Here is a 27,090-nt window from a genome sequence, read left to right as displayed (position 1 = left end):
ATGGCTTTAAAGTGGCGTATGTTGCAGCCTTAACTCACATGTATTTTTTAGGACATCCTTTCAACATATCTCTCTGATAAAAGAGACAATCACAGTGTAATTCTACAAAAGATCCATTACAAATGACCTCTGACCTGAATTTTGTACTGTAAAGCTATGTTCATATACCATATTTCCATAGCCAATGGACAGCCATCTTTTAACGACCATTATTTTATAATGACGGACAATATTTTATAATGATGGCCGTGATTATACAAAAACCAGAAAGACGGCAGCCAAGCAGCCAAAACAGGATGGTATATTAATATAGCCTAGGGCTGTCATATGGACATGGAGCTCTAGGAACCTTACGTAATGATATATCAGCACAGGGACACATGGGGGGACATTTATGAAGTCTGGCGTTTTTTACGCCGGGCTTACAAATGTCCCCGCAGCTCCAGAGCTCAGGGGAGTTATGTAGAGGCGCACTGCCTCTACATAAATCCCGATTGCACGGAGCCGGTCCGTGCAAAGATTTTGAAACCTATGCCAGCTCAGAGCTGGCATAGGTTTCAGTGTCATTTTTCCACCGGAAAAATTATAAATGCGCAAACGCAGAGGCCGCACCCCCTCTGCGTGCTGCCGCACCTGCCTCTCCGCCCCCTCTCCGCCCCACTGGCGAAGGTGGCGCAGATGGGGTAGATGCAAACAAAATATTTGCAAAAATACCCTTTGCGAATATTTTGACGACAATCTGCCCCATCTGCGCCAGAAAATTTCATATTCGCCTTTTTATACATGTCTCCCATGGTGCTTAGAACCAAACAGTACATATCATTGAAATCTCAACAATTACTATTAAAAAGATTATAGTTGTTTTTTTCCCAGCATTTCTATTGTATAATTACCATGTTTTTACTAAAACTATTGTCTCATTTCCTGAAGCCTGTGTACAGTTCTTACCATATATATGTTATTTAAGAAAAAAAACAAAAACTTAACATAGGGCTGATAACATGTCACAGTTTCAGTACATGTTTAAAAAAGCCTTGAAACTTGATTTTACAAGTTAATACAGGCTCCAGAAAGTAAAATATTTTTCCCATTGACACATTACACAGCAACAATATGATCCTGATACTTAATCCTTTATACCTATAACTGTCTGAAAGGCTCCACAGCCCATTAACTCATTTCAGCGTGGGTTCTTTCGACAGAAAAAAAAAATGCTACAGCGTGAAGACAAATAGGAGTTTGCTCGATGCTGAAAAGAGTTTCTGTTTCACAGACAGATCTCCATTAAGAAGGAACACACTTGGGTAAGGAGCTAAAATCACTCTACAGACAGATGAAGTTCTGGGGAAAGGGCTCTGTTAGTAGAAACTGCTGGCAGTCCCCCATTATTTACAGTCTGGGTAAACTGGCCATAAGGACTCCTTTTTGTTGAGGGCATTTATTAATTAGTCTTATTCCAGACAGAATAGACTATTGCTAATTTTCTTAGTAAATTAAAAAAAAATGCCTAAATTAGTTTTAGCCTAAATGTTCTATAAAAGAGGAATACAATAATAACCATTTATCAGTTACTTAACCCCTTTGTTATCTCATATCCTGGTCAGACAGCTAAAGCTTATTTGTTTGGCTATCCCTGTAATTTAATATCCCCCATGAGGACACATAGTACTTAATTTAACTTGTGTTTAAATAGAGTCTCTTTGTTATGATAAAAAATAAAACCTACAAAAATATGATTAAAAAAGAAAGAAGAAAGAAAGAAAACTTTACTTGTGTCCTGTTAATAATATATGTTTGACTTGAACATTGTATAGTGTTTTGAATAATCTAGAAACTACACTAAATGTTTCTATGTGTCTGCTGTTCAGAAAATTTGTCTTGCTCTGAAAAGTTCCTGACACGGACAGTGGTGGCAGCAGAGAGCACTGTGTCAGACTGGAAAGAATACACCACTTCCTGCAGGACATAACGGCATACAGTAGCCATATAGAAGTCACTTGCAAATCTGTTATTACTTTATGCAACCAACTGATTTAAAGTGACACTGTCACCTCCTTTTTGCATTCTGACATATTGACACCGGTGTAAAGGGTAAATTTAGCGTTTTTCATACCTTATTTAATATCATACGTCATGGTGCTTGTTCAAGTAAAAAGTGTTGTATTAAGTGGGCATGGCCTCGCGGCATTAGTGCCACTTAGCCCCACCCACAACGGCACAGTTGGCCCGGCCCCTTGACGTCCATTGGGTGGCCGACGTAAAGGGGGTGGAGTCTAGACCTTTCGGCCAGCCGGTTCCAATGGCCGGTGAGGGGCGGGGCCAACGGTGCCGTTATGGGCGGTGCTAAGTGGCGCTAATGCCACAAGGCCACGCCTACTTAATACAATCTGCAGTTGATAAAAGGACACTTTTTACTTGAACAAGCACCATGACGTATGATATGTCACTTTAAAGAGAGAATGTTTTCCATAGTACTCCTTTAATATAGTTAAACATAGCGTAGTAATTATTACACTTTTAAAAACATATGTAAAGAGAGAAGATAAAGTATATTCTATAATTGTGCGTTAGATTTTTGTATATGTTCTTTGAATGTAATGCCTCTATGGTCTAAGGGTGCGTTATAAATAAATTAATAATAATAATAATAATAATAATAATAATAATAATAATAATAATAATAAAAATGGTCATCTGGTCTCTGAATTATGAAGTTAAATACAATACACCTCACCTACTCTTTTTAACTGAAATCTTTTTTTGTTTGTTTTTTGTTGTTATTAGTAAAACACTAAAAATACCTGAAACACCTGAAAATACAGGCTTTGCAAGTTATATAATGCATAGAGATGAGAAAATATGCTAGTTCGAGCTTACTATTGGCTTGAGTATTGGGGTACTTGAAAGTTCACGATTTTCAAACGAGTACTGCTTGGTGCCCAATTAAAAAGGATACTGTCTTGTTTGGCAGCTACAATTAGCCAATAAACTTGTGAGGAAAATGGCTGGGAGATTCTGTTATGCAGCAGCAATATTGACCATAGCAGTGAAAAAACACACACACTATGCCACAATGAAATCCACAGCAGCGCAAACAGGTGTTACAATTTAGCCAGTCAGTTTTTCTCCACACATTTTTCCATTCTTTTATCAAAGGGTGTAAATATACAATGGTGTAAACTGCCCACAGCAACCAATTACAGCTTCTCTTTCATTGTACCAGAGCTGTAAGCTGAACTGTGATTGGCTGCTATGGACAGTTTACACCAGTGTATATTTTACACCCTGATAAATCTCTCCCACTGTCCTTTGAAAAGTGTGTCGTACAAAGATCAACAGGGGAGCCACTGTTACAAGGTTGGTCACCTCTAGCATTTGCTAGCACATGTCAGCAAAGCACCTAACAAGGTGGAATGAAGGTCATGCTTCACAATTTTTGAGAGAGTCGCACCAGACTCTCTTCTACAATTTTGAATAGGGTCACCACCATGCTCTCTCCCCCAATTACATGCAGGATCGTCACCAGGCTCTCGTACAAAATGTTTACAGTGTGTGCATGAGGTCCTCCTTTATGTGTAATAAAGAGTTATCAGAGTGCCTGTAATGGCAGGAGTCGTAGATCCGCTTAACCACCGCTAGTGATGGCGTAGCCACACCAGGGAGCGGGGCCCACAGCAAGGTGCGTTGGTCTTGCTGCAGCAGACAACCTCCAGGTCGCTACCCCTGGCTTGACTTGCTAGCGGCGGTGGGCGAAGTGCAGCTGAAGACAAATAGGCAGACAGGAACACAGCAGGGCTCACAACTGGAACCAGAATAGCAGTCAAGGGCTAGAACCATTGGTAGCAAAAACCATAAATGGCAAACATGGGGCAGGAACCACGGGAGAGCTGGGACCACACACTATGAAAAGCATGCAGAGGCTCCAATTGGGGACAGCCAGGAAAGGCTGCAATTGTGCAGCAGCCAATTAAGGGCACGCTGGCCTTTAAATTTAAGCAGAGTTGGCGTACACACTCCCTAGGAGACGGAGACTCACGCATGGCTGACAGGGAGCATGAGGAGGTGGCGTTGCACAAGCTGTCAAAGCGACCACGGCCAGGAGTGACAGTGTATAAATTGGGGTACTGATCTCACAAATAAAAGTAAGCTGAATGGGACATTCTTGAAAGCATCGCAAATAGTTCCTGTGAACAATATACTGTATGCTATGGGAATAAACCTGTTAGGCATCGGATGAAAATTATTCTTTTTATATATAACTTGTAAGGAGCCCAACAGCTAATAAAAAGAAGTAATAAAAAAAATTGTTTAAAAAACAAGTGCAGGGAATTGTGAACTGTGGTGCTTAGTAGCCCCGCAGTTCCCGACACAAATGTTGGTGGCAGCAGAGGGGGCTATGAAGAAAAGTATTAAACATAAACTTTTAGGCCATGTTCAGACACTGTATGAACATTGGTCTGTGTTTGACACGTAAAACAACGGCCAATGTCTCAGATGTTCACCCAGCCGATACTGCAGTATCGGCCGGGTAAACATCACTTCATTTTAATTGAAAGAGAGACACATTCAGGTGTGCCCACACTCCAAATAGGAATAGAGCAAAATGTTTGGTCGGGAGCCGTACTTTACATTGTGAGAATAGGCTGTTCTTTATGGTCGCTGTTCAATGAATAGCGGTCTCACAAAATAGAGCTGTCAGTTATTTTGTGTGGCCGCATAGAACACCAGCCGTAGTGTATACAGTGTGTATATACCTCAGCTGGTGTTCTATTTACTTCAATGCAGTCAAGTATTTTTAGTTAACAATGGCCATTGTTTCAAGCTGCAACAACAGCCGTTGTTTTATTAACAAATATGTTGTGTGAACGTCGCCTTAGTATAAGGAGCACTCCTTTAAGGGATTGGATTGATTACATTAACAATACAAGAAAAAAAGACATATTGGGGGCAATTTAACCACAATATAACCACAATTTAACTACAATGTGGAAATACTATATAGCAAACATGCTCGTCGAAGCTTTGTACTCGTTCGAGTATTACAGTAGGTTACTCGTTACTCGGACGAGCATCTCGCGATACTCGAGAAAATCTATTCATCCGTTTCCTGTAAGTTTGGGTGCTATTTCTCAGCCTATAAACATGTATGACACTCTTTGGTACATCCTGCGATCACGTGGGACCCATGTCGATAGCATAGCATAGCAGCGATTGGTTGGCCAGATCAGATGAAGCTGCCATATAAAAATCTCGGTCGCCGAGGCTCAGCTGGAAGAGATTAGGGACAGAGCTGCTGCTGGTCAGGGAAAGCTTTAGGAAGGGAATTAGCGTTCCAGTAGGGAATACTAGCAAAACAACCAAACAGCCCTTGTAAGGGCTTCAAGTCGTTTTTAAAGCGACCCTGTACCCACAATCTGACCCCCCCCAAACCACTTGTACCTTCGGATAGCTGCTTTTAATCCAAGATCTGTCCTGCGGTCAGTTTGGCAGGTGACGCAGTTATTGTGCTAAAAAACAACTTTTAAACTGTCAGCCCTGTGCCCTACGGGAGTGGCCTAGATTGTGTATGCATTAGACTTGCACACCCTCTCTGTCCATCCTCCCCACCCTCCTCATCATTAGGAATGCTCCAGGCAGATTGCCTCCTATTTCCCACCTGTGTCAGCCCGGCACATCGTTAAGACAACTGTGCAAATGTTCAGCATGGAGAAAATGGGTGGTGCAAAGTTAGGGCACAGATACTCCCGTTTGGGATGGCGCTGGAAGTTTAAAAGTAGTTTTTTAGCACAATAACTGCATCACCTGCCGAACGGACCGAAGGACAGATCTTGGATTAAAAGCAGCTATCTGAAGGTACAAGTGGTTTGGGGGGGTCAGATTGTGGGTGCAGGGTCGCTTTGAATTCTATTACTACAGACTGCTGGCTGGGACTTGCAGTGCAGCTACCACGATTTCAGCAGCACACTGTGGTGATCGGCTGCTGGCAGAAAGGAGATACTGGGTGTTGCATACAGACCCCTAAGAAATGCTCAGTACTATTTTATTGGGACCTCTACCATATTTTCTGATTTCTGTATTTCTTACACAAAGCATGTCTTAGTTCATTACTGCTTCCACAGTGTAAAGGGGGTGTCACAGAGTGTATATAGGTGCAGCCACCAACAGATTGTATCCCACAGCCCCCTAAAAACTAGTGGGCCCTCTACTATATTTCCTGATTTCTGTATGTCTTAGGCAAGACATATCTAAGTTCACTACTGCTTGCTCAGTGTAAAGGGGGTGTCACAGAGTGTGTATAGGTGCAGCCACCAACAGATTGTATCCCACAGCTGTTGCCCAGAATTTGGCATAATGGTGCGATTAGGCAGCCTCAGAGGCATCCATACATGCTGCCCCTGCTTTTTCCTGTCTATTTCCGTGGTGTTTCCATAATTTTCTGAAGTTGACAGGCTTTCACACGACCTTCCCTCTACCAAACTTGGGTCCCCTGCAAAAATGCGAGTGTGCCATTGACTTCAATGGGGTTTGTTACTTGAAACGAGCACTCGAGTATCGGAAGATATTTGTCTCGAGTAACGAGCACCCGAGCATGTTAGTACTCGCTCATCACTATTTATGTTTTAAAAAAAGAAAACACAATAGTTTGACTATATATATATATATATATATATATATATATATATATATAGTCAAACTATTGTGTTTCCCCTTTTTAAATGATAAGGACAACCAAAAACATCCAAATGATCCTGATCGAAAGTTTGAGGATAAGGCTTTTTATTTTATCAGATGGTAAAGCTGCCCATTCTTCTTGGCAAAAAAAGCCTCCAGTTCCTGTAATTTCCTGGACTGTGTTGCATGAACTGCTCGCCTGAGATCTCCCTAGAGTGGCTCAACGATATTAGGGTCAGAAAACTCAGATGACCGCTCCCGAACCTTCACTTCCTTCTGATAATTGATAATATTGATAATTGATAATACCAGTTAGCAGTGTTCAAAATGTGATTAACAAATGGAAAATCCGGGGCTCTGTACAAACCAAACCACGATCGGGTACGCTAACAAAAATTTTGTCCACAACTGCCAAGAAAATAGTTCGGGATGCAAAGAAAAACACAAATAAATTAAACTAAAATATAGGACTCTTGGAAGAATAGTGGTGTGGCTGTTTCAACATGCACAATAAGGAGGCGCTGGAAGAAAAATGGTCTGCATGGTTGTGTAGTCAGAAGAAAGCAATTACTGCGCAAATGCCACACAGTAGCTTGTCTACAATACACCAAACAGCACAGAGACATCCCTCAAAACTTCTGAGAAAAGGTAATTATTAAGTCCTAAATCGAACTTTTTGGCCACAACCATAAATGTTACATTTGGAGAGGTGTCAACAAGGCCTGTGATAAAAGGAACGCCATTCCTACTGTAAGGGTGGGTTCACACTGAGGAATTCTCGCGGATAAATTCTGCGGAATTCCATCGGCTGTACGGGAACACGGCCGCACGCCTTTCCGCTGGCTCCATAGAATTGACGTGTTAATTCTTTCGTCGGAATGCGGAATCCGCCCGTGCATAGAATGGCTTCTATGGCACAGACGGAGAGACGCATGGCCGTGCGCACATACAGCCGACGGAGTTCCGCGGAATTTATCTGCGAGAATTCCTCAGTGTAAACCCACCCTAAAGCAGGGAGGTGGATCGCTGATGTTTCAGGAATGTGTGAGCTACAAATGCACAGGAAACTTGGTCAAAGTTGAAGGACAGATAAATGCAGCGTGTTATCAGCAAATAATGAAGGAAATTTTGCACTCATCAGCCTGGAGGCTGCCCATGGGATGTATTTTGACATTCCAGCATTACAACAATCCAAAACACAAGGCCAAGTTGACCTGTCATTGGCTACAGCAGAACAAAGTGAAGATTCTGGAGTGGCCATCTCAGTCTCCTGACCTCAATATCAGTGAGCCTTCCGGGGATATCTAAAGAGCACAGTTCATGGAAGACAGCCCAGGAACTTACAACTTACTTGAGACTCTTTGCCAAGAAGAATGGGCAGCTTTACCACCTGAGAAAATAAAGAGCCTTATCCACAACTACCACAAACTACTTAAAAGCAAAACATCTGCAATGCATCCATATTTGCAGATCCATGTAAAAAAAATGCGGTACAAGATGGCTGCTATAAAGTGAGCTCAGAAGCTGCTTTTGCGGGGGTCCTGATCACTTTCCCTGACCGCCGGATGAGTTTTCCGTACTTCCGTGCCCTCCGGCCAGCTTTTGGCTCATAGAGTCTGCCTCAGGCATAGCATAGCATTGATCAGTGTTATTGGCGTGCTGCACATAGAGCCTACTATGTGCAGAACGTTAATAACACTGATCAATGCTATGCTATGGCATAGCAAAGATCAGTGTATGTAGTCTAAAGAAATATAAAAAGTGAAAATATTTTTAAAAATACCTCAAAGCCCTCCCCCCAATAGAATTTAAAATAACTCCCCATCCTATTATACAAATAAAACATGTAAAAATAATTAAATAAAGAAAACATGTTATATGTCCTAGCGTGCGTAATTGTTGTGCGTAATCTATTGAAATTTAACAACAGTCATCCTGTACGGTTCTTGGCATAAATGAAAAGAGAAAAAAAAACAGGATTGATGATTTTTTGTTACATTAAAAAAAATTATAAAAATGGTATTAGTAAAAAAAAAAATAAAAAAAAAAGAGAGATCATGGTGCAAAAAAATTACATCCTATACAGTCCTGTAGGGGGGGGGGGAAATATTCTGGGAGTCACAATCAGGCCAGTTTAACCCCTTAGTGACCGCCGATACGGCTTTTTACAGCGGTCACTAAGGGGCCTTATTCTGCTGTCATCAGCTTTTTACGGCAATGGCAGAGAATAATGGTGCGGCGCCGGGGAGGCCCCCACCCCTTCCCCCCTCCTACCGAAGGTTGCTGAGTGGTCGGCGTAGTGTGTGGGGTCCGTCCCGGCCGGTCCCCCATTATAACGTTATTAATCGTCATTATTAACGTTATAACGGCGGCCACCGGTACCGGGCATTACCGGCGCTGCTGCATACTTTAATCTCCCCTCACCATGAATCCACAGTGAGGGGACATGAAAAAGTGTCTCACCCCCCAGTTTAACCCCCTAGTAGCCAGTCACTAACCCTCCCCGGGTGGTCATCGCATCCAAGATGGCTGCCCCCATTACTGTGAACAGACTATGTCTGTTCACAGCGATGTAAATAAAAAACACAATCAAAGCCCCATGTTCTCCGCCAGCGGAGGAGAGCATAGGACAGCGATCGGGGACCACCCTGTGTATGTCCCGGTACAAGCGATCAGTGGTATATACTATGTACCGCTGATCGCTTGTGCCATGCTGCCTCCAACCACCGCACGTTACCTCTAACCACCGCACTGTACCTCTAACAACCACACGTTGCATCTAACTACTGCACGTTGCCTCTAACCACTGCACGTTGCCTCTAACAACCCCATGTTGCCCGTAACCACCCCATGTTGCTCGTGACCACCCCATGTTGCCCGTTATCACCCCATGTTGCCCGTAACCACCCCACTTTGCCCATAACAAACCCAAATTGTCTGTAAGCACCGCATATTGCCCATAACCACAGTAGGTTGCCTGTAACCTCCCCAGGTTGCTGTAACTACAGCAGGTTGCCTGTAACCACCCCAGATCATCCGTAACCACAGCAGGTTGTCCGTAAACACCGCAGGTTGCCTGTAACCACAGCAGGTTGCCCGTAACCACCGCTGGTTGCCTGTAACCACCTCCAGATTATCTGTAATCTCATTTTAGTAACAGCGCTATTCTAATAACTGTTTCTAGCTGTGGTTTTGCTCCAGCAAATTGGCGCTCCTTCCGTTCTGAGCCCTGCTGTGTGCCCATACAGTTATTTATGCCCACATATGGGGTACTGTTGTACTCAGGAGAACCTGCTTTACAGATTTAGGGGTGTATTTTCTCTCCTGTTCACCTGTTCTTGCTCACCGCACCCCAAGATGAATTATTTGAGGGGAGTACTTTCCAAAATGGGGTAACTTATGGGAGGGGATTCACTCCACTGGCACTACAGGGGCACTGCAAAACTTTTTCAGCAAAATCTGCACTGAAAATGCTAATTGGCACTGCTTTCCTTCTGAGCCCTGCTGTGTGCCCATACAGTGGTTTATGCCCACATATGAGGATCCATTGTACTCAGGAGAACCTGCGTTACAAATTTTGGGGTACATTTCCTCCTGTTTCTCGTGGAATTGAGAAAATTCAAACTAAAAGAACATATTGGAAAAATTTGAGTTTTTCCTGTGGGGTCAAAATGCTCATCCTACCCCAAGATGAATTCTTTGAGGGGTGTACTTTCCAAAATGGGGTGACTTACAGGGGGGTTCTCTCTGCTGATGCTACAGGGGCACTGCAAACGCATCTGGCGCTCAGAAACGTCTTCAGCAAAATCTGCATTGAAAAAGCTACTTGGCGCTCCTTCCCTTCTGAGCCCTGCTGTGTCCCCAAAACTGGTTTATACCCACATATGAGGTACCATTATACTCAGTGTTACAAATTTTGGGTACTTTTTAATCATTATACCCCTAGATTAATTCTTTAGGGTGTGTAGTTTCCAAAATGTGGTCACTTATGGGGGTTTTCAGGATACAAGCCTCCTAAATCCATTTTAAAAAAGAACTGGTCCCTAAAAAAAAATCTGTTTTGGAATTTTTTTTTTATCTATGGGCCCTTGCACACTGAGCAATTCTCGAGGAATTGTAGCTGAAAGTTTTCAGGCACAATTCAAGCAGAATTTAAGCCCCCCATTGACTTCTGTAGGATTCCTCTAGCAGATCTACAGCAGAAAATTCTGCTCGGAAATTCTGCAGTGTGAACAACAGAGCAGAAAACCCATTGAACACAATGGGACTTTGCTCTGTACATATTTTACGGGAGGAAATTCAAGCTGAATTTCAAGCTGAATTTCAAGCTGAATTCCTCACCTTTTCCTCAGTGTGCACATACCCCAAGTGTGATAATTTGCTGATAAATTTCTAAGCCCCATAACACCCTAAAAAAGTAAAATATGTTTACCAAATTATGCCAGAATAAAGAAGACATATTGGTAATGTGACTTAGTAACTAATTTATGTGCTATGACTTCCTTTTTGTAGAAGCAGAGAATTTCAATTTTTTTAATTTCATGATATTTTGATGTTTTTCACAAAAAAACACACAAAGTAGTGACCAAATTACTAACATAAATTGCCATATGTTACGAAAAAACAATCTCGGAATCGCTAGCATACGGTAAAGCATCACTGAGCTATAAGCGCATAAAGTGAGACAGGTCAGATTTTGAAAAATCAGCCTGGTCATTAAGGCCCAAACTAGCTGCAGCACTAAGGGGTTAATCATAATTAATTGCAAAAAAAAAAAAAAAATTAAAAAACTGTGTAAGCATATTGTTGTGTTCAGACTGACTTATATAGTTACAGTATCATGTCAATTTTACCATAAAGTGCATTACATAGACACAGAAACCCCCAAAAGTTACAAAATTGCATTATTTTTTTACCAATTTCACCAATTTTTATGAATAATTTCTTGGGGGTTCCATCCTATTTGTTATTTTAGATTGAAAGGAGCCATTACAAATCACACTTGTTGCTGAAAAAAACAAGCCCTGTAGATAGAAACATGAAAGCGCTATAGCTCTTACAAGACAAGGAGGAAAAAAGGAAAAGGCAAAAATGAAAATTGGCGCGGTCATTTACGCCATTTTGGGCTTGGTCATGAAGGGGTTCACGGATGAAAGAGTGGCTGTCGTCAGTTCATTGGTTGCTAATGGAAAACCCTATGGATAGATAGATAAATCAGGGCCATGGTATTCCTTTCTAGGAATAATATTACAAGGGTAAAATACAATGCGTTTTTAATACACCATACACCTTAGTATGTAATTATAAAGTATTTTCTTTATATCTATCGATCTATCTATAAGTATATGAAGTATATACTGTGTATATGATTTAATTTACTTTTTTTTTTTATATACCCCCTTCTGTGTACTTAAGCAGAGTTAAACACTGGATACTCAGATGTAATTTAAAAGATTTATACTGCTACTGCTGTAAGTCATGGACCCTGTAAAAACTAAGCTGCTTGGTTTTTGTGACTATGCAGGAGGGCCCTGTAGTCGCTTAAGTCCTGTGCGTTCAGTGCACATAGAGACATCATTCAGCCACACACTAAAAATACAGTGGTGCCTTGGGGATGTAGTCTAGGTAGAACAGTGAGCTCCTTCAGGTTTGGTAATGTCCTCCTTGCAACTGCTTCAGGGTTTATTGGACTCCCAGTTACTCAATCCCATCATTGTGGAATTCTAGCAGGATACAGCATATACATATATATGTGTGTAAGCCCTTTTTTTTTTTTTTACTAGATGCCTGCCTGAAATCTCTGCGTACTTGTGGTCAAGATGCTTTTGCTAGTGGCGTGAGTCATCATTCTAGTTATAAATAGTTGCAAAGGCGTATTTTCCACAGTTTTCTAAATATTCGGCTTTCAGAACCGCAGGGGTCAAAACACAACCTCTAATCAGAAAATTAAGCAAATTAACTGTTTAATGACATGACACCTAATAACACAGATGGTAATAACTATGTTTGTTTTATTATTAATGCTAATTTAAAAAAAAAAAAATCTTATTTCAGTAAATGAAAACTCCACTCTATTAATGCCTTTCAGCTGTTCTCATCAAATACTCAGGCCCTGAAGAATATATTTCCCCTGCCATAATATTACAGTTTACATTAGGAAACCTGACCCCACTTCTGTTTAGCAGCACTTTTGAAAATGTACAGTGTTCCGTAGTGTCGCCAGCTTTACTGCAGCTCAAATGGCATGTCAACTGGTATAACACATAGTATATGGCGCAGACAAATTACAAGAGAACAGGGGCCCTATGGACAGGTGAACAAGGTATAAATGTCAGCACTGCCAGCAGAGAATTTGAGATCTGAATTCAGCCATGTTGTATATTTTTCTCCACATCTGTTCTGTGGATTATCAATATAACATTCTCTTATTATAATATTCTCTTATTATATAAGGATACTAAATGTATGCTATGTTCACTAAAGATGTCTCTATACTAGTAATAAAGAATAATAGTATCTATACTAATAGTAGTTATAAATAGTAATAGGCTCTATACTAATAGTAGTTATAAATAGTAACAGTATCTATACTTATAGTAGTAATAAATAGTAATAGGCTCTATACTTATAGTGGTTATACCTAAAAATAGTCTCTATACTAATAGCAGTAATAAATAGTAATAGCTTCTATACTAATAGTATTAACCCCTTAACCCATTAATAGTATTAACTCCTTAACGACCACGGACGTATATTTAATATATTCAGAGCGGAATTCAGAGCGGGGCCACGCGGCGTGCCCGCTAATTAAGAATTCCGATTGCCGTGCCTGTTAATTAAGAATTTAGATGCAGCTGGCAAAGTTGACAGCTGCATCTGAAACCTTTATGCAGCCGATTCCCTGGTGTCTAGTTGGGTGGATCCCCCCCCCCCCCCCGGGACGTTGTCCCGGAGGAGCGATCTACACATCCTTTACCAGCCGGGGTCAGCGCCATAATGGGGCTGATCCCAGCTCGCCACTCAATTGCTTTCGGCTGCAGCAGCCAAGAGCAATCCAGTGCCTATCTCATTGATCTATGCAGTGTAACTAGACAGCATAGATCTCAATGAGAGATCAGTGTGCTTATACTAGAAGTCCCCCGGGGAGCATCTAGTATATGTGTAAAAAAATTAAAATAAAGTGTTAATATTAATAAAAAGCCCCCTCCCCTAATAAAAATGAACATGTTTGTTATCACCGCGTGCGTAATCGCCCGAATTATTCATTTATTTCATTCCTGATCTCGCACGGTAAACGGCATAAGCATAAAAAAAATCCCAAAGTGAAAAATTGCGCATTTTTGGTCGCATTAAATCCAGAAAAACTGACATAAAAAGCAATCAAAAAGTCGCACATGCACAATCAAGATACTGATAGAAAGAACACATCATGGCGCAAAAAATTACACCTCCCACAGCCCCATAGACCAAAAGATAAAAGCGTTATAAGCCTTGGAATGGAGCGATTTTAAGAAACATATATTGTTAACAATGGTTTGAATTTTTTACAAGCCATCAGATAAAAGAGAAGTTATACATGTTACATATTGTTGTCATCGTAATGACTTGAGGAACATATATAAAAAGACAGTTTTACCCCAGGGCGAACGACATAAAAACAAATACCCCCCAAATAAACAAAATGCATTTTTGTTTTTCAATTTAACAACACATTTATTTTTTTTCTGCTTTTGCAGTGTACTTTATGAAAAAAATTCAGTCTGTCATTGCAAAGTACAATTAGTGGGGCAAAAAATAAGGGTTCATGTTGGTTTCTAGGTGAAAAAATACAAGTGCTATGGCATTTTAAGTACAAGGAAGAAAAAAACGGAAGAGCAAAAAATCTAAATTGGCCCGGTCCTTAAGGGGTTAATATGGGCATCACAGAAGGAGCTGGTGACATTTTGAGTATTCTTGAGATTTTGAGTATTCCTGGCTTTCTGCGACTTTGCCTTCTCTTAGTAAATCTTAAAGGGGTTATCCAGCACTACAAAAACATGACCACTTTTCCCCCTCTCTTGTCTGGGTGGGGCTTTAAAGAGGACCTGTCACCCCCCGTGCCGGGGTGACAGGCTCCCGACCCCCTGTTAGATCCCCCTATACTTACGTGATCCCGCCGGGTCCTGATGCGGTCGGGTCACGGAGATTTCAGCGCCCGAAGCCCGGCGCGCGCTGAGAGATGAGTCCGATGCCCATAGAGAATGACGGAGCATCGGACTCCCCATTCATTCTCTATGGGCATCTGACTCTGCTGTCAGCGCGCGCGCTGGGCTTCGGGAGCTGATATCTCCGGGACCCGGCCGGCTCAGGAAGCAGGACCCGGCGGGATCACGTAAGTATAGGGGGATCTAACAGGGGTCGGGAGCCTGTCACCCCGGCACGGGGGGTGACAGGTGTCCTTTAAACTCAGTTCCATTGAAGAAAATGAAGCTTAATTGCAAACCACACCTGAACTGGAGACAAGAGAGGGGGAAAAGTGGCCATGTTTTTGTAGCGCTAAATTACCCCTTTAATCTACAGAGGCATCTCAAAGTTTCTCGTTTTCGAAACTCTTATGTGCACCAAAGTTTTAACGTAAAATAAAAAAAAACTACAAAATGACTGTGAGCTTTATCTCCAGCACATAAATGATACAATTGCACCAGTAAAATATAATTTCCTTGACAAACTTGACTGGTTTGCATAAAGGTGCATGGTTCTGTGCATTAAAACTTTATCTTTGGGGCATAAACAGATGGATTTTAGTGGTTCTTCATGAAAATCACTTCACTTAAAGGAGTTATCCAGTGAAAATCTTTTTCTTTCAAATCAACTGGTTTTAGAAAGTTATATAGATTTGTAACTTCTATGTGAAAAAAAAAAATCACAACTCTTCCCATGCTTATCTGCTGCTGTATGTCCTGCAGGAAGTGGCGTATTCTTTTCAGTCTGACACAGTGCTCTCTGCTGCCATCTCTGGCTGGGACGGGAACTGTCCAGAGCATGAGAGGTTTTCTATGGGGATTTGCTACTGCTCTGGACAGTTCCTGTCTCAGACAGAGATGGCAGCAGAGAGCACTGTGTAAATTACAAATCTATATAGTTTTCTGACACCAGTTGATTTGAAAGGAAAAGATTTTCGCTGGATAACCCCTTTAATGGTGTCATCCAGGATTAGAATGAATGGAGTTACTTCTAACACAACCAGCACCACCCCTGTCTTTAGGTTGTATGTGTTATTACAATTCAGCTCCATTCACTTCAAAGGAACTGAGATAAAAAACTATACCTGAACTGAGGACAGAAGTGGTGCTGTTACTAGCAGTAAGCCACCATGTTTTATGAACACTAAATAAATAATTTAATTGATTACAATGAAGAAATTACTTTTCAATAAATTGCTTATTTTTTTTTTATCATGCATAACAATACCGTCAGTCTATTGTGAAAAGGTGTAATCATTAAGACATTTCACCTTTTTATATATCCCCTCAGTATTAGGGAACAACCCACCCTTTTCAGGCTTAAAGGGTTGTACAGGTTTCTGTAAATTGTTTAAGAGCTGAAAATGACTTTGGATTAAAACCTTTCCTCGTCCACTAATTCTATGTGATTCCACCTATACTGCTCCGGAGTTCCCCACTGGTACTGCAATAATGACATTGCATATAATTTACGTGATGGTCCAACCAATCATTGGCCTTGACAGCCTTGCATTATACTTATTGGCTGCAGCATCAAATAATTTACATTATATGTGGTCTGAATTCCATGAGGGATCAGGAAGAATTGACTTCCCCAAAATTTTCTTTCCAATGCCATGTGCCACCTATGCCATGCATCAAAAACCTTATAGCTGGGTATACCATAGTATAGTAACAACGGGGAAATTTACTGATAATAAATCTTCAGCTCAATGAAGTGCAGTTGGGTAAAGTGGGCTGCCTTGGACAATGTCTTGCACCCAGGGTTCTACACAGGGGCATAGCTAAAGGCTGATGGGCCCTGGTGCAAGGTTTTAGCTCCCCCTTGCCCCCCCCCCATCCCCCATCCAATCAGGCGCAGTCAGAGGCCAAAAAGCGTTATATACAATTACTCTATGGTGACGCCCCCAAATTTGCCACCATGTCCTAATAAACTGTCACTATGTCCCCTCATGTACTGTGCCACTGCCCCCTATAGTTAATTGACTGTACTGTGTCATTCTCTAATCATTGTTTCCCAATCTTTGACTCTCCAGCTGAAGAACTATAACTCCCATCATGAACTGCCAGTATGATATGATGGGTGTTGTAGTGCTGCAACCTGGAGAGGCACATGCTGCAAACTTACAACTTCAATCATGAACTGTCAGTAGGGCATTATGGAGGTTGTATTTCTGCAACCTGGAGAACACAGACTGTACAACTATAACTCCCATCATAAACTGTCAGCAAGGCATTATGGGTGTTGTGGTTGTGCAACCTGGAGAGCCACAGACTGCACAACTACAATTCCCATCATAAACTGTCAGCAAGGCATGATGGTTGTTGTAGTTCTGCAACCTGGAGAACCACAGACTGCAAAACTACAACTCCCATCATGGACTGTTAACAGGGCATGATGGGGTTTGTAGTTCTAGGGATAATCTCACCTCTCCAGGTTCCTGCTCTTCTCTAGGGCTGTGTATGGGGGCAGAGCTAATTGCTAATTGGTTATCACAAGATTTTCTGTTCAAATGTATTACATCTTCCAGCATAACGTTAGGACTGGAGACTGTCAGTAAATGCTGGAAGCTGGGAGTTGTAGTGTTTGCAACTGTTGTAATTGGCGGATTCTTGGTGCATTGTACACCGAATGCTTTGTGGGAGATCAGAACACATAGTTATGCATAGTTACACTAATAGGGTATACAAAAAAAAAAATATATATAATATATATATATATATATATATATATATATATATACTGTATATATTTTATCACCACTCCGTACATATCACTAAACCAAGAAAAATATTACCAGTATATAAGAAACAACTATCATCACCTCACCGTGACCACAATCATTACAAACATATAGTGACTAATACCACCATACAATTACTGAAATCTAATATACCAAGACCAATAATACCAGTATATAAGAAACAAATATTATCACAACACCTTCATCACCACCATTACCATCCTCATACCATTATTATATAACATCCACTGTACAAATACCAGGATCATCCCCATACACTGACCCATTTAGGTAGATACCAGCTGTACAAAGGTTCTGCACACCATGCAGTAACATCCAGTGACTCACAGGTGATGTCTTCTCTGATCGCAGCTGTTCATTTTTCACTTTTGTGTCCCCATATAGTAACAAGGTACCCCGCTGTGCATCCATATAGTAACAAGGTGCCCCGCTGTGCATCCATATAGTGGTAAAACCCTCTCAGTGTCCCCATATAGTAAAAAGGTGCCCCCGCTGTGCATCCATATAGTAATAAGGTGCCCCGCTGTGCATCCATATAGTAATAAGGTGCCCCGCTGTGCATCCATATAGTAATAAGGTGCCCCGCTGTGCATCTATATAGTAATAAGGTGCCCTGCTGTGCATCCATATAGTAATAAGGTGCCCCGCTGTGCATCCATACAGTAATAAGGTGCCACCGCTGTGCATCCATATAGTAATAAGGTGCCCCGCTGTGCATCCATATAGTAATAAGGTGTCCCGCTGTGCATCCATATAGTAATAAGGTGTCCCGCTGTGCATCTATATAGTAATAAGGTGCCCTGCTTTGCATCCATATAGTAATAAGGTTCCCCGCTGTGCATCCATACAGTAATAAGGTGCCCCGCTGTGCATCCATGTAATAATAAGGTGCCCCGCTGTGCATCCATGTAGTAATAAGGTGCCCCACTTTGCATCCATATAGTAATAAGGTGCCCCGCTGTGCATCCATGTAGTAATTAGATGCCCCATTGTGCATCCATATAGTAATTAGATTCCCCATTGTGCATCCATATAGTAATTAGATGCCCCATTGAGCATCCATATGGTAGTTAGGTGCCCTTTTGAGCATCCATATAGTAGTTGGGCACCCCTCTGTGTATCCATATAGTAGTCATGCCCTTCTGTGCGTCCTTATAGTAGTCATGCCCTTCTGTGCGTGCGTCCTTATAGTAGTCATGCCCTTCTGTGCCTTCTTATAGTAGTCATGCCCTTCTGTGCCTTCTTATAGTAGTCATGCCCTTCTGTGCATTTATACAGGCATCCTCATGTAATTCTTCCTGGTAGTTCCCCCAATAAATAGTATACCCCATGTAGATGATATCCCCCCTAATCTAATCCCCATATAGTAGATATCCACCAGTAGGTAATCCCATAGTGCCCCCCCCCCAATAGGTAGCCATAGCAATAGGCAGTATTCTCATGTAGATGGCACCCCACTTAATCTAATCCCCCATTTAGTAAATATGCCCCAGCAGGTAATCCTATTGCTGCACCCCAATAGGTAGTCATTGAAACAGGTAGCATCCCCATGTTAAAAGCCCACACTCCTTCAAAATTAATTAAACACATACTTACCCATCTATAGAAGTCCACCAAGTGGGGGGAGTGGCGCTTCAGCAGCATCTTTCGTCACTTCCAGCAGTGACAGGAAACAGAGGCTTAGCAGAGGCAGAGAGAGAGAGGAAAGGAGCAGAGAGAATGCAGCTCCCACACTCACTATCCTGCTGCTGTAATCCACCTCTCCTCTCCTCAGTAGTGTAAGCCGCTGCCAGCAGGGTTGAGGCCCCTCCCCCAGACCGGATCACAGCATGGCTATTCAGCAGGCAAGTGAAAATCATTGAATACAGTGATGTTGTGATGTCAGCCTAGGGGGCGGGGCCTCAGCTCTGCTGGCACCGGCTTTCATTACTGAGGACAGGAGAGGTGGATTGCAGCAGTGCGATCCACTATTGTACCTCTCAAGTGCAGAGCCTGCCTGACGAGGACCCTCCCACAAGCCGACACCGTATAGGTACGGCACAGCCACAGGCACATATGTCAAGGGGAGGGGCCAGGGGCTGCTGGTACTTGCTGTCATCTGACTAGGAGGCCCAGTCAGATGACAGTATGCTATGACCCTTAGCTTTGCCAGCAGTGCAGCGGCCTCGGACTATCAGAAGGCCTGTAAGGGAGGTGTTGGGGTGGAGAGTCCAGGGGAGAAAGTGGCGAGGGGGGCCTGGCGGGCCCCCCTGGCATAGGCGCCCAGTCGCAATGTGCGGCCGCCATTTTTAAGGTGGGTGTGTACTAGCCAAACTTTTGCAAAGTTTGGAACATATCTCAGTCCGGGAAGTTAGGTTCACTCAAATCTAACCCCAACTATTAAAAATATGATGGGGTCCAAGAGAAAACAAGCCCATAGAAGAAAACATTGGCAGTAAAGGAAAAAAAATACTGTCTTGTGATGAATAAACACAGCAGGTGCTGCATATTAACTAACTGCAGAGCAGTGTGATGTGTACTGAGATGTTCTATAACAGCAATGGGTGGGGAACTATCAGAAGTGATGTGGTAGGGCCTCTAAAGCAATGCATTCTGACATTTGTAGTGCTGAGCAGCTGCTCAGCCAGGCAGTGGTTAGAGGATAATGTAGAGAAGAGAATTATCTACACACAAAATAAATGGATACATTTTTTTTTAATCTAATGTCAAAGTACCCCTTTACCGTCTTAATATGCACAATTTCTAGAACATGAATGTAAGATCTACTGTTGTATCTGGGAATACACAAATAAAACAGTCACATACTGTAGAGTAGCATGCTTTTACATAGAGATGAGCGAATCTCAGATCCAAATGAAGAGAAGCGTTTATTTGATCTGCACTCCGCTCATCAAGCCACCGGCTGTCAGCCTGCCATACCTCCCATTATTCCAGGAAAAGCTGGATCCAATCCTGGGAAACTTCTCCCAGTTGAACACACTGGAGGGGAGCCTGCACGATCTAACAGAGGTCTGTGCGGGCGGGGTGATGGGTGCCTCTGTCAGTGTAAGTTACTCTCCGGCCGCCAAAGGGGTTAATTTACATACTCGCAGTGGGATGTCAATCCCGTTGCGAGTATGTAGTGTCATAGGATTGAATGACACTGGATCCGCAGTGGACTTTGCTGGTGTGAAGGCGATCACTGGCAATGATTGGCTGAGCGGCCTGTCAGCTAAGACAGGCTGCTCTGAAGCTGCAGAGCGCGGGACCGGAGGAGAAGCAGAGCGCAGAAGGAGCCCTGGACCATGGATAGGTAATGTATGCACTTTGCAAATCGTCAGCCGCCGGCCGCGCACCGCTATTACACGTATCGATGCGCGGTCTTTGCCAAACAGTGTTTATTACACAAAACGATAATTGTCCAGATAGGGCTGATTCGGCCGATTATCGTTGCGTGTAATAGTACCCTAAGCATAGCTGTGTTTTAAAGCATGATACCTAAAAAAAAATTATGTAAATTTCAGACATGCATTTTTCACATCCCCTGTTAATTTAGATTTTGAAGGTTACATCGGCAGTGCCCATTAAAGCTTTGAGTTTGAATACACAATCTTGACTTGCATGGACTACAGTATCTATACTGAGATAAGAGTATTATTAACCCAGCAGCAGTGGATCACTAACATGCAGTGGCAGTTATTATGCTGCCAGATGCAGTTTTATTAAAGGAATAAAGATATAACCTGACAGATAACTCACCCAGCAGAGGTGGATCACTGATCACAAAGTTTTTTTGGGTTTTTTTTTTGTTTGTTTTTTTGCCTGTTTGAGACCAAATAACAGTGACATTGTGGGAACATAGCCTTACAATGGCAGTTATTATGTTGCCAGATACAGTTTTACGAAAGGTCTAAAGGTATAACCAGACAGGTGATTCACAGGCTTAAAGTGACTCTGTACCCACAATCTGTCCCCCCCAAACCACTTGTAGCTTCAGATAGCTGCTTTTAATCCAAGATCTGTCCTGGGGTCCGTTCGGCAGGTGATGCAGTTATTGTTTTAAAAACAACTTTTAAACTTGCAGCGCTGTGTCTAACGGCCGGGGTTTACATGCATTAGGCTAGCACAACCTCTCTGTCCTTCCTCCCCACCCTCCTCATGATTAGGAATGCTCCAGGCAGATTGCTTCCTATTCCCCAGCTTTGTGCATAATGAACACAGGCTGAATCGTTAAGATACCTGTGCAAAGCTGAAACAGTAGTAAATGTTCCTGGATCATACTGAATGCTGAGGAGGGTGGGGAGGAGGTAAGGAGCGGTGTGCCACCCTAATGCATATATAAATGTAAGCCCCGGCCGTTAGACACAGTGCTGTAGGATTAAAAGTTGTTTTTAAAACAATAACTGCATCCCCTGCCGAACGGACCCCAGGACAGATCTTGGATTAAAAGCAGCTATCCAAAGGTACAAGGGGTTTGGGAGTCAGATTGTGGGTACAGAATCGCTTTAAATTCACCCAGGGGATTTGGGAACAGTGGTGGACAGCATGTGCAGGAGCAATTTCACTTTTACACAGCTTACACTACTACTTTCCTTACACTTTCCCTGATAGCTAATCAACCTTCTCTCTCCCTGCCTTTACCTATCTCTCTCTACCTAATGTACATGTGTGTGTTCAGTTCATTGTACTGCCAAGGTGTAGGTAGGATTCATGGGGCCACATCACATAGCAAAAAACTGTATGTTGCCCCATGGATCCCCTGCTGGCGAAAAAAACAAGTATACATGGCCCGTTAGCTCTGTGGAACAAGGGGGGCCAGGGTGAGAATGGGGGGTGCTGTGTGCTTCTATTTTCACTTTTTATTTTTAATCTTAAGCATTTGCTATTATCATAAAAAGCAGACATACAAGTTTGCCCTTCTTTCAGCGTACAGTAAAATATATAATTTCTGGAGGTTTTTAACATTGTATTAAACATTCAGTGATCACTGCTGTCTACTGAGAAGTTTGACGTCAAATAGAGCAACGTGCAACCTGAATAAATCATATATGGTTACAAAAGCACATTTAATTTGTTTAAATGTATAATCTTAGTAAAAAACATATGTCTGAACTGGGTTTGAAGTATTACAGTACCTACGTTCCTAGCCCTAAAATGTCAGTCATACAAAGGCACGTGGCTCCTTCTCTATTTAAAGAAAGTGGCATAATCCTGAATACCGTTCTCTCTTCATCATAACCCTGGCATGAAAAGATTAGCTTCATCAAACAAAGCAGAATCCTTTGCAGACATAACTAAGACTAGACAGGAGACAGAAGGTAGGAAACTATAATATACTAGCAATGTGCAAGTAACACCAGTGTGGCAGATTGTCTGTGACATAAACACCCTTATAAAGAAAAAAAAATGAGCATCACAGTCTCCACCGGCATTGAAGGGGTGCAAATCTCTTTCAAAGGCAGCGAGAGAGGACAAAACAAGGGAACTATGCCTGATTACTGAGGTCGAGATTTGTGGTGTTGGCAATTAAATGGAGGATTGAAAGGAACGTCTCCCCAGGGTTGGTGCTGCAGAGTGCTACTGATGAAACCAATACTGCCCCCACTCTTCTACAGATACTAAAGGGAGGTTTGCAAAGTACAAACACAGGAAGTAAATGAAGCCAAAAAAATAAATAAGGGCTCTTCCTGATTTAGGATGTCTTAATAGGAATGTTCTCAATGGATCACTTAGCAAGGGGCGACAAATTTAAACATGCTGTATAGGAATTTGTCTATTACAAGCAAAGTACCTTCTCTGTTGTCAGCTCTTCCGTGTTATCCATTGAATATAGTCAGTTGTTGCTGGCAGTAAACATTGATTTAGTTTGCTGTGGTTGCTCGCTTTTTTAATATAGATGTATTTTATCAGATACTGTCCTACTGCTCCTATTATATTCATAGGCTTATACGAGATTGAAAAACAGCTCCACCACTGTCAGTGGCCTTTCTCTGGCGTTGCACTTCAGTTAAACTGCAATAGGAGATGGCCCAATAACTAAATTGATGCTGTTTCTGGGAGGAAAGCAGACTTTTCTATATATATATATATATATATATATGTTCCTGGTATAATGTGCCAGGAGCCAGGCAGCCACAATCACACAGCTTTCTGCCTTTAACACTTTAAACATTGCAATCTATAGCGATTGTGACATTTAAAGGAGTCGGTGACAAACACAGTACCTGTCACTGACTGATAAGGACTTGCAGCAGACCCAATCAGTCTCCCTGACAGACGGAGGAAGAATTTTTACCTTCATCCTTTCGGATCAGCCTCAGGCAGACTCTATGTGCATAACACCGATGATACTGATCCATAATATTAAAAATGTTATAATTAGAGATGAGCGAACCTCGAGCATGCTCAAGTCCATCTGAACCCGAATGTTTGGCATTTGATTAGCGGTGGCTGCTGAAGTTGGATAAAGCCCTAAGGCTATGTAGAAAACATGGATCCAGTCATTGGCTGCATCCATGTTTTCCAGACATGCTTAGAGTTTTATCCAAGTTCAGTAGCCACCGCTAATCAAATGCCGAACGATCGGGTTCGGATGGACTTGAGCATGCTCGAGGTTCGCTCATCTCTAGTTATAATATTGTTCCCACATGGTGAACAGCGTAAATGAGGAGGAAATACACCAAGATTGCTGATTTTATGTATTATATATCAGAAAAAAAATTATTCAAAATTTCCATTTACACCAGTACAAAAAATGACCCCCAACCATCCCTGTAGGTGAAAAAGTAAAGTGTTACTCCAATAGCCTGATCCCCCAGCATAATCTGCATTTCTCCAAGCCAAACATATAGCAGAGGATATGGCAGTGTATAGTGACAGGTACCCATTAAAGGGGTTTTCCAGGATTTTTACATTGATGACCTATATCCATTGTGCAGTGGCACATGATAATGATCTCATTGAAGATAATTGGCTGGGGTGATGGAACTCACCAAATTACCAAACAAACATCGATGACCATCGATCGAACATCATTTGGTTTCCCTGTCCATTCTATACTCCTGTCCCCCTGTCTGATACCTTTATGCTCCTATATGCAGCATCTATTTTTTTTGTATGCTGCCTCTATACTCCTTTAGGCTATGTTCACAGTATGTAAAAAACACTGACGTATTTCATAACAACAGCCGTAATTGCGCAAACAACGGCCGTTATTTCACAAAGAACGCCCATTTTTTTGCGCAATTACAACTGTTTTTTAGTGTGAACCCGGCCTTATATGTTTTTGTTTTTTTTTGCCCACCTGCATACTGCCTCCATACACCTGTCTTTCTGTAGACTGCATCTATACCCCTTTTATATAGTGTATTGTTTTGTCCTCCTGTACATTGTCTCCATGCTCTTGTATATAGTGTCTTTTTGTGTCTCCCTGTATACTTCCGCTATACTCCTATTTAGGGATGGTCCGAACCGAGTTTGGTTCGGGTTCGTACGAACCCGAACGCTCGGCAATGATTCCCGCTGTCTGCCCTCTCCGTGGAGAGGGTGGATACAGCGGGAGGACCGCCTGGAAAACTGGGATACAGCCATAGCCATAGGCTGTATCCCAGTTTTCCAGGCGGTCCTCCCGCTGTATCCACCCGCTCCACAGAGCGGGCAGACAGCGGGAATCTGATGCCGAGCGTTCTGGTTTATACTAACCCGAACCTCGGCGGTTTGGACCATCCCTACTCCTATTCTTTTGTATACTGCCTCTATATTTCTGCCCCCCTGTATACTGCCTCTATATTCCTGTCCCCCTGTATACTGCCTCTAGATTTGGAACCTGTAATAATTGGCACATACAGGCCCCAGTTTTCTTCATAGGCTCTCAATTTACTTTCAATAAGTGAAAGCCAATGACGAAAGTGGTCTGCTGATTGACACAACAGCCACAGCAGGGTAAGCCATGGGCAGAAGAAGGAATGGGCAGTTCCGTTTTTGCTGCTGAGCCAATAGTAGCCAGCAGCACAACAGCTGCACAACATTTCATTCACTGGCTTGCGACAAACCCACCCCCACCCTGAGCCACACTTTAGGAACCACTGCTATGTATTCACTTTAATTCACTGACTTGTAATAGGCTTATTTTACTTCAAGTATTTTTTAGCTGTCTCCCTCCCCTTACCTTGTAGATTGTATTCCCTGGCGGGCAGGGTCCTCGTTCCTTACGTACCAGTATGCCATTTACAAGATTAATGTAATGTGTTTTGATTTTGGAATGTTTTGATTCTTAACCAGTTTTGGTTGTATAGCGCTCTGGAATCAAAGGCACTTTAAAAATAAATATAAAAATATAATATAAAATATAATAAAATAATTATAATAACTAGAAATAATGGACTCTGCTCTCTACTTTTCAGATTCTCAAACATGCTCTGATGAAGAAGGCTGCTCCGAGGTGTTTCTCCCTACAGACAGCGATTACGATTCTAGTGATGCCCTGAGTCCTCGTGAACTAGACTTGGTGTATTCATCTTCCCAGGACATCTCTCAGCAAGCTCTTTCTGGCCTCAGCGGAAGTGCACCTGACGTTCTCCAAGTCCATGATATGAAGCCTTGTCTGACTCTGAAAGAAGAGTGCAGTGCTTTAGATCCCAATACAGAGTTGTGTTCTAGATATATGGAAAACCTCTCAGTAATGGGTTTCCCATCAAAAACCACAGAGAAAACATCCAACTCCAAGCAGCACTTAAGTCTTTTAGGCAAAAAGAGGTCTGGGAAACATCAGCATTGCAGCTACTTTAGTCGTCATCACCGCTGGCTTCGGGTGCATAGTGAATCTCAGTCATTGTCTCTGTCTGAAGGCATTTACACACAGCACAAGTCAAGAGCCGTAGATTTCAATGAAGAGCCTACCTCTGGTCAACATATCCCAATACCGGTGAATAGCCCTAGAAGCACTTTTTTACCTCATACTGCAAGTTTGCCAGAAGATAGCAAATGCAAGTACAGTGAAACAAAGACTAATGTACGCAGGATTTATGTTGAGCCTTACAAACAGAGCTTATTGGAAGATGAGAGTAAAACGTGGACCTTAAATATAGAGGGTTCCCATTCTCCAGCCAAGGAGCCCTCCGTGCAGATTATTGCTGCTCCAGATTTGGACCCTGATGAGAAGAGCAACTTGCAGTTACCCGAGGTGTTTAGCAGCACATTGTAATGTCAAAGAGACAAATTGTAGCAAAACTTGGAACATTTGTTCAAATTTTAAGAATCCTACACGCCCATTTTTCATCTTGCTGCCTATCAACCAACCCATCATAACTTGGTATTATTGTGTTTTGTGTTCGTAACTTTATATATACAGAATTCCTTTTAAACGTTTGATGCACAGGAGGTGTGTGTGAAACCCAATTATCATCAACTTTTCAGCCAATAGGTAATCCAATTCAGTGCTCTTTGGAAATACT

The 27,090-nt window shown here is 42.2% G+C and overlaps 1 protein-coding gene across 1 annotated transcript in view; it reads left to right on the top strand.

Annotated features, from left to right (window-relative positions):
* ANKFN1 (ankyrin repeat and fibronectin type III domain containing 1) overlaps positions 1–26,840 on the top strand; it is a 288,330-nt gene extending 261,490 nt beyond the window's left edge. The window contains exon 17 of the mRNA XM_069953139.1: positions 26,041–26,840. Within this exon, the coding sequence (XP_069809240.1) occupies positions 26,041–26,840 (800 nt within the window). The remainder of the gene's footprint in view (positions 1–26,040) is intronic.
* The last annotated feature ends 250 nt before the right edge of the window (positions 26,841–27,090 follow it).

The sequence above is a fragment of the Dendropsophus ebraccatus genome, chromosome 14 (assembly GCF_027789765.1).
Source record: "Dendropsophus ebraccatus isolate aDenEbr1 chromosome 14, aDenEbr1.pat, whole genome shotgun sequence".
Lineage (NCBI taxonomy): Eukaryota > Metazoa > Chordata > Amphibia > Anura > Hylidae > Dendropsophus > Dendropsophus ebraccatus.
Note: the sequence above shows the minus strand (reverse complement) of the source record. Positions and strands in the feature narration are given on the sequence as shown.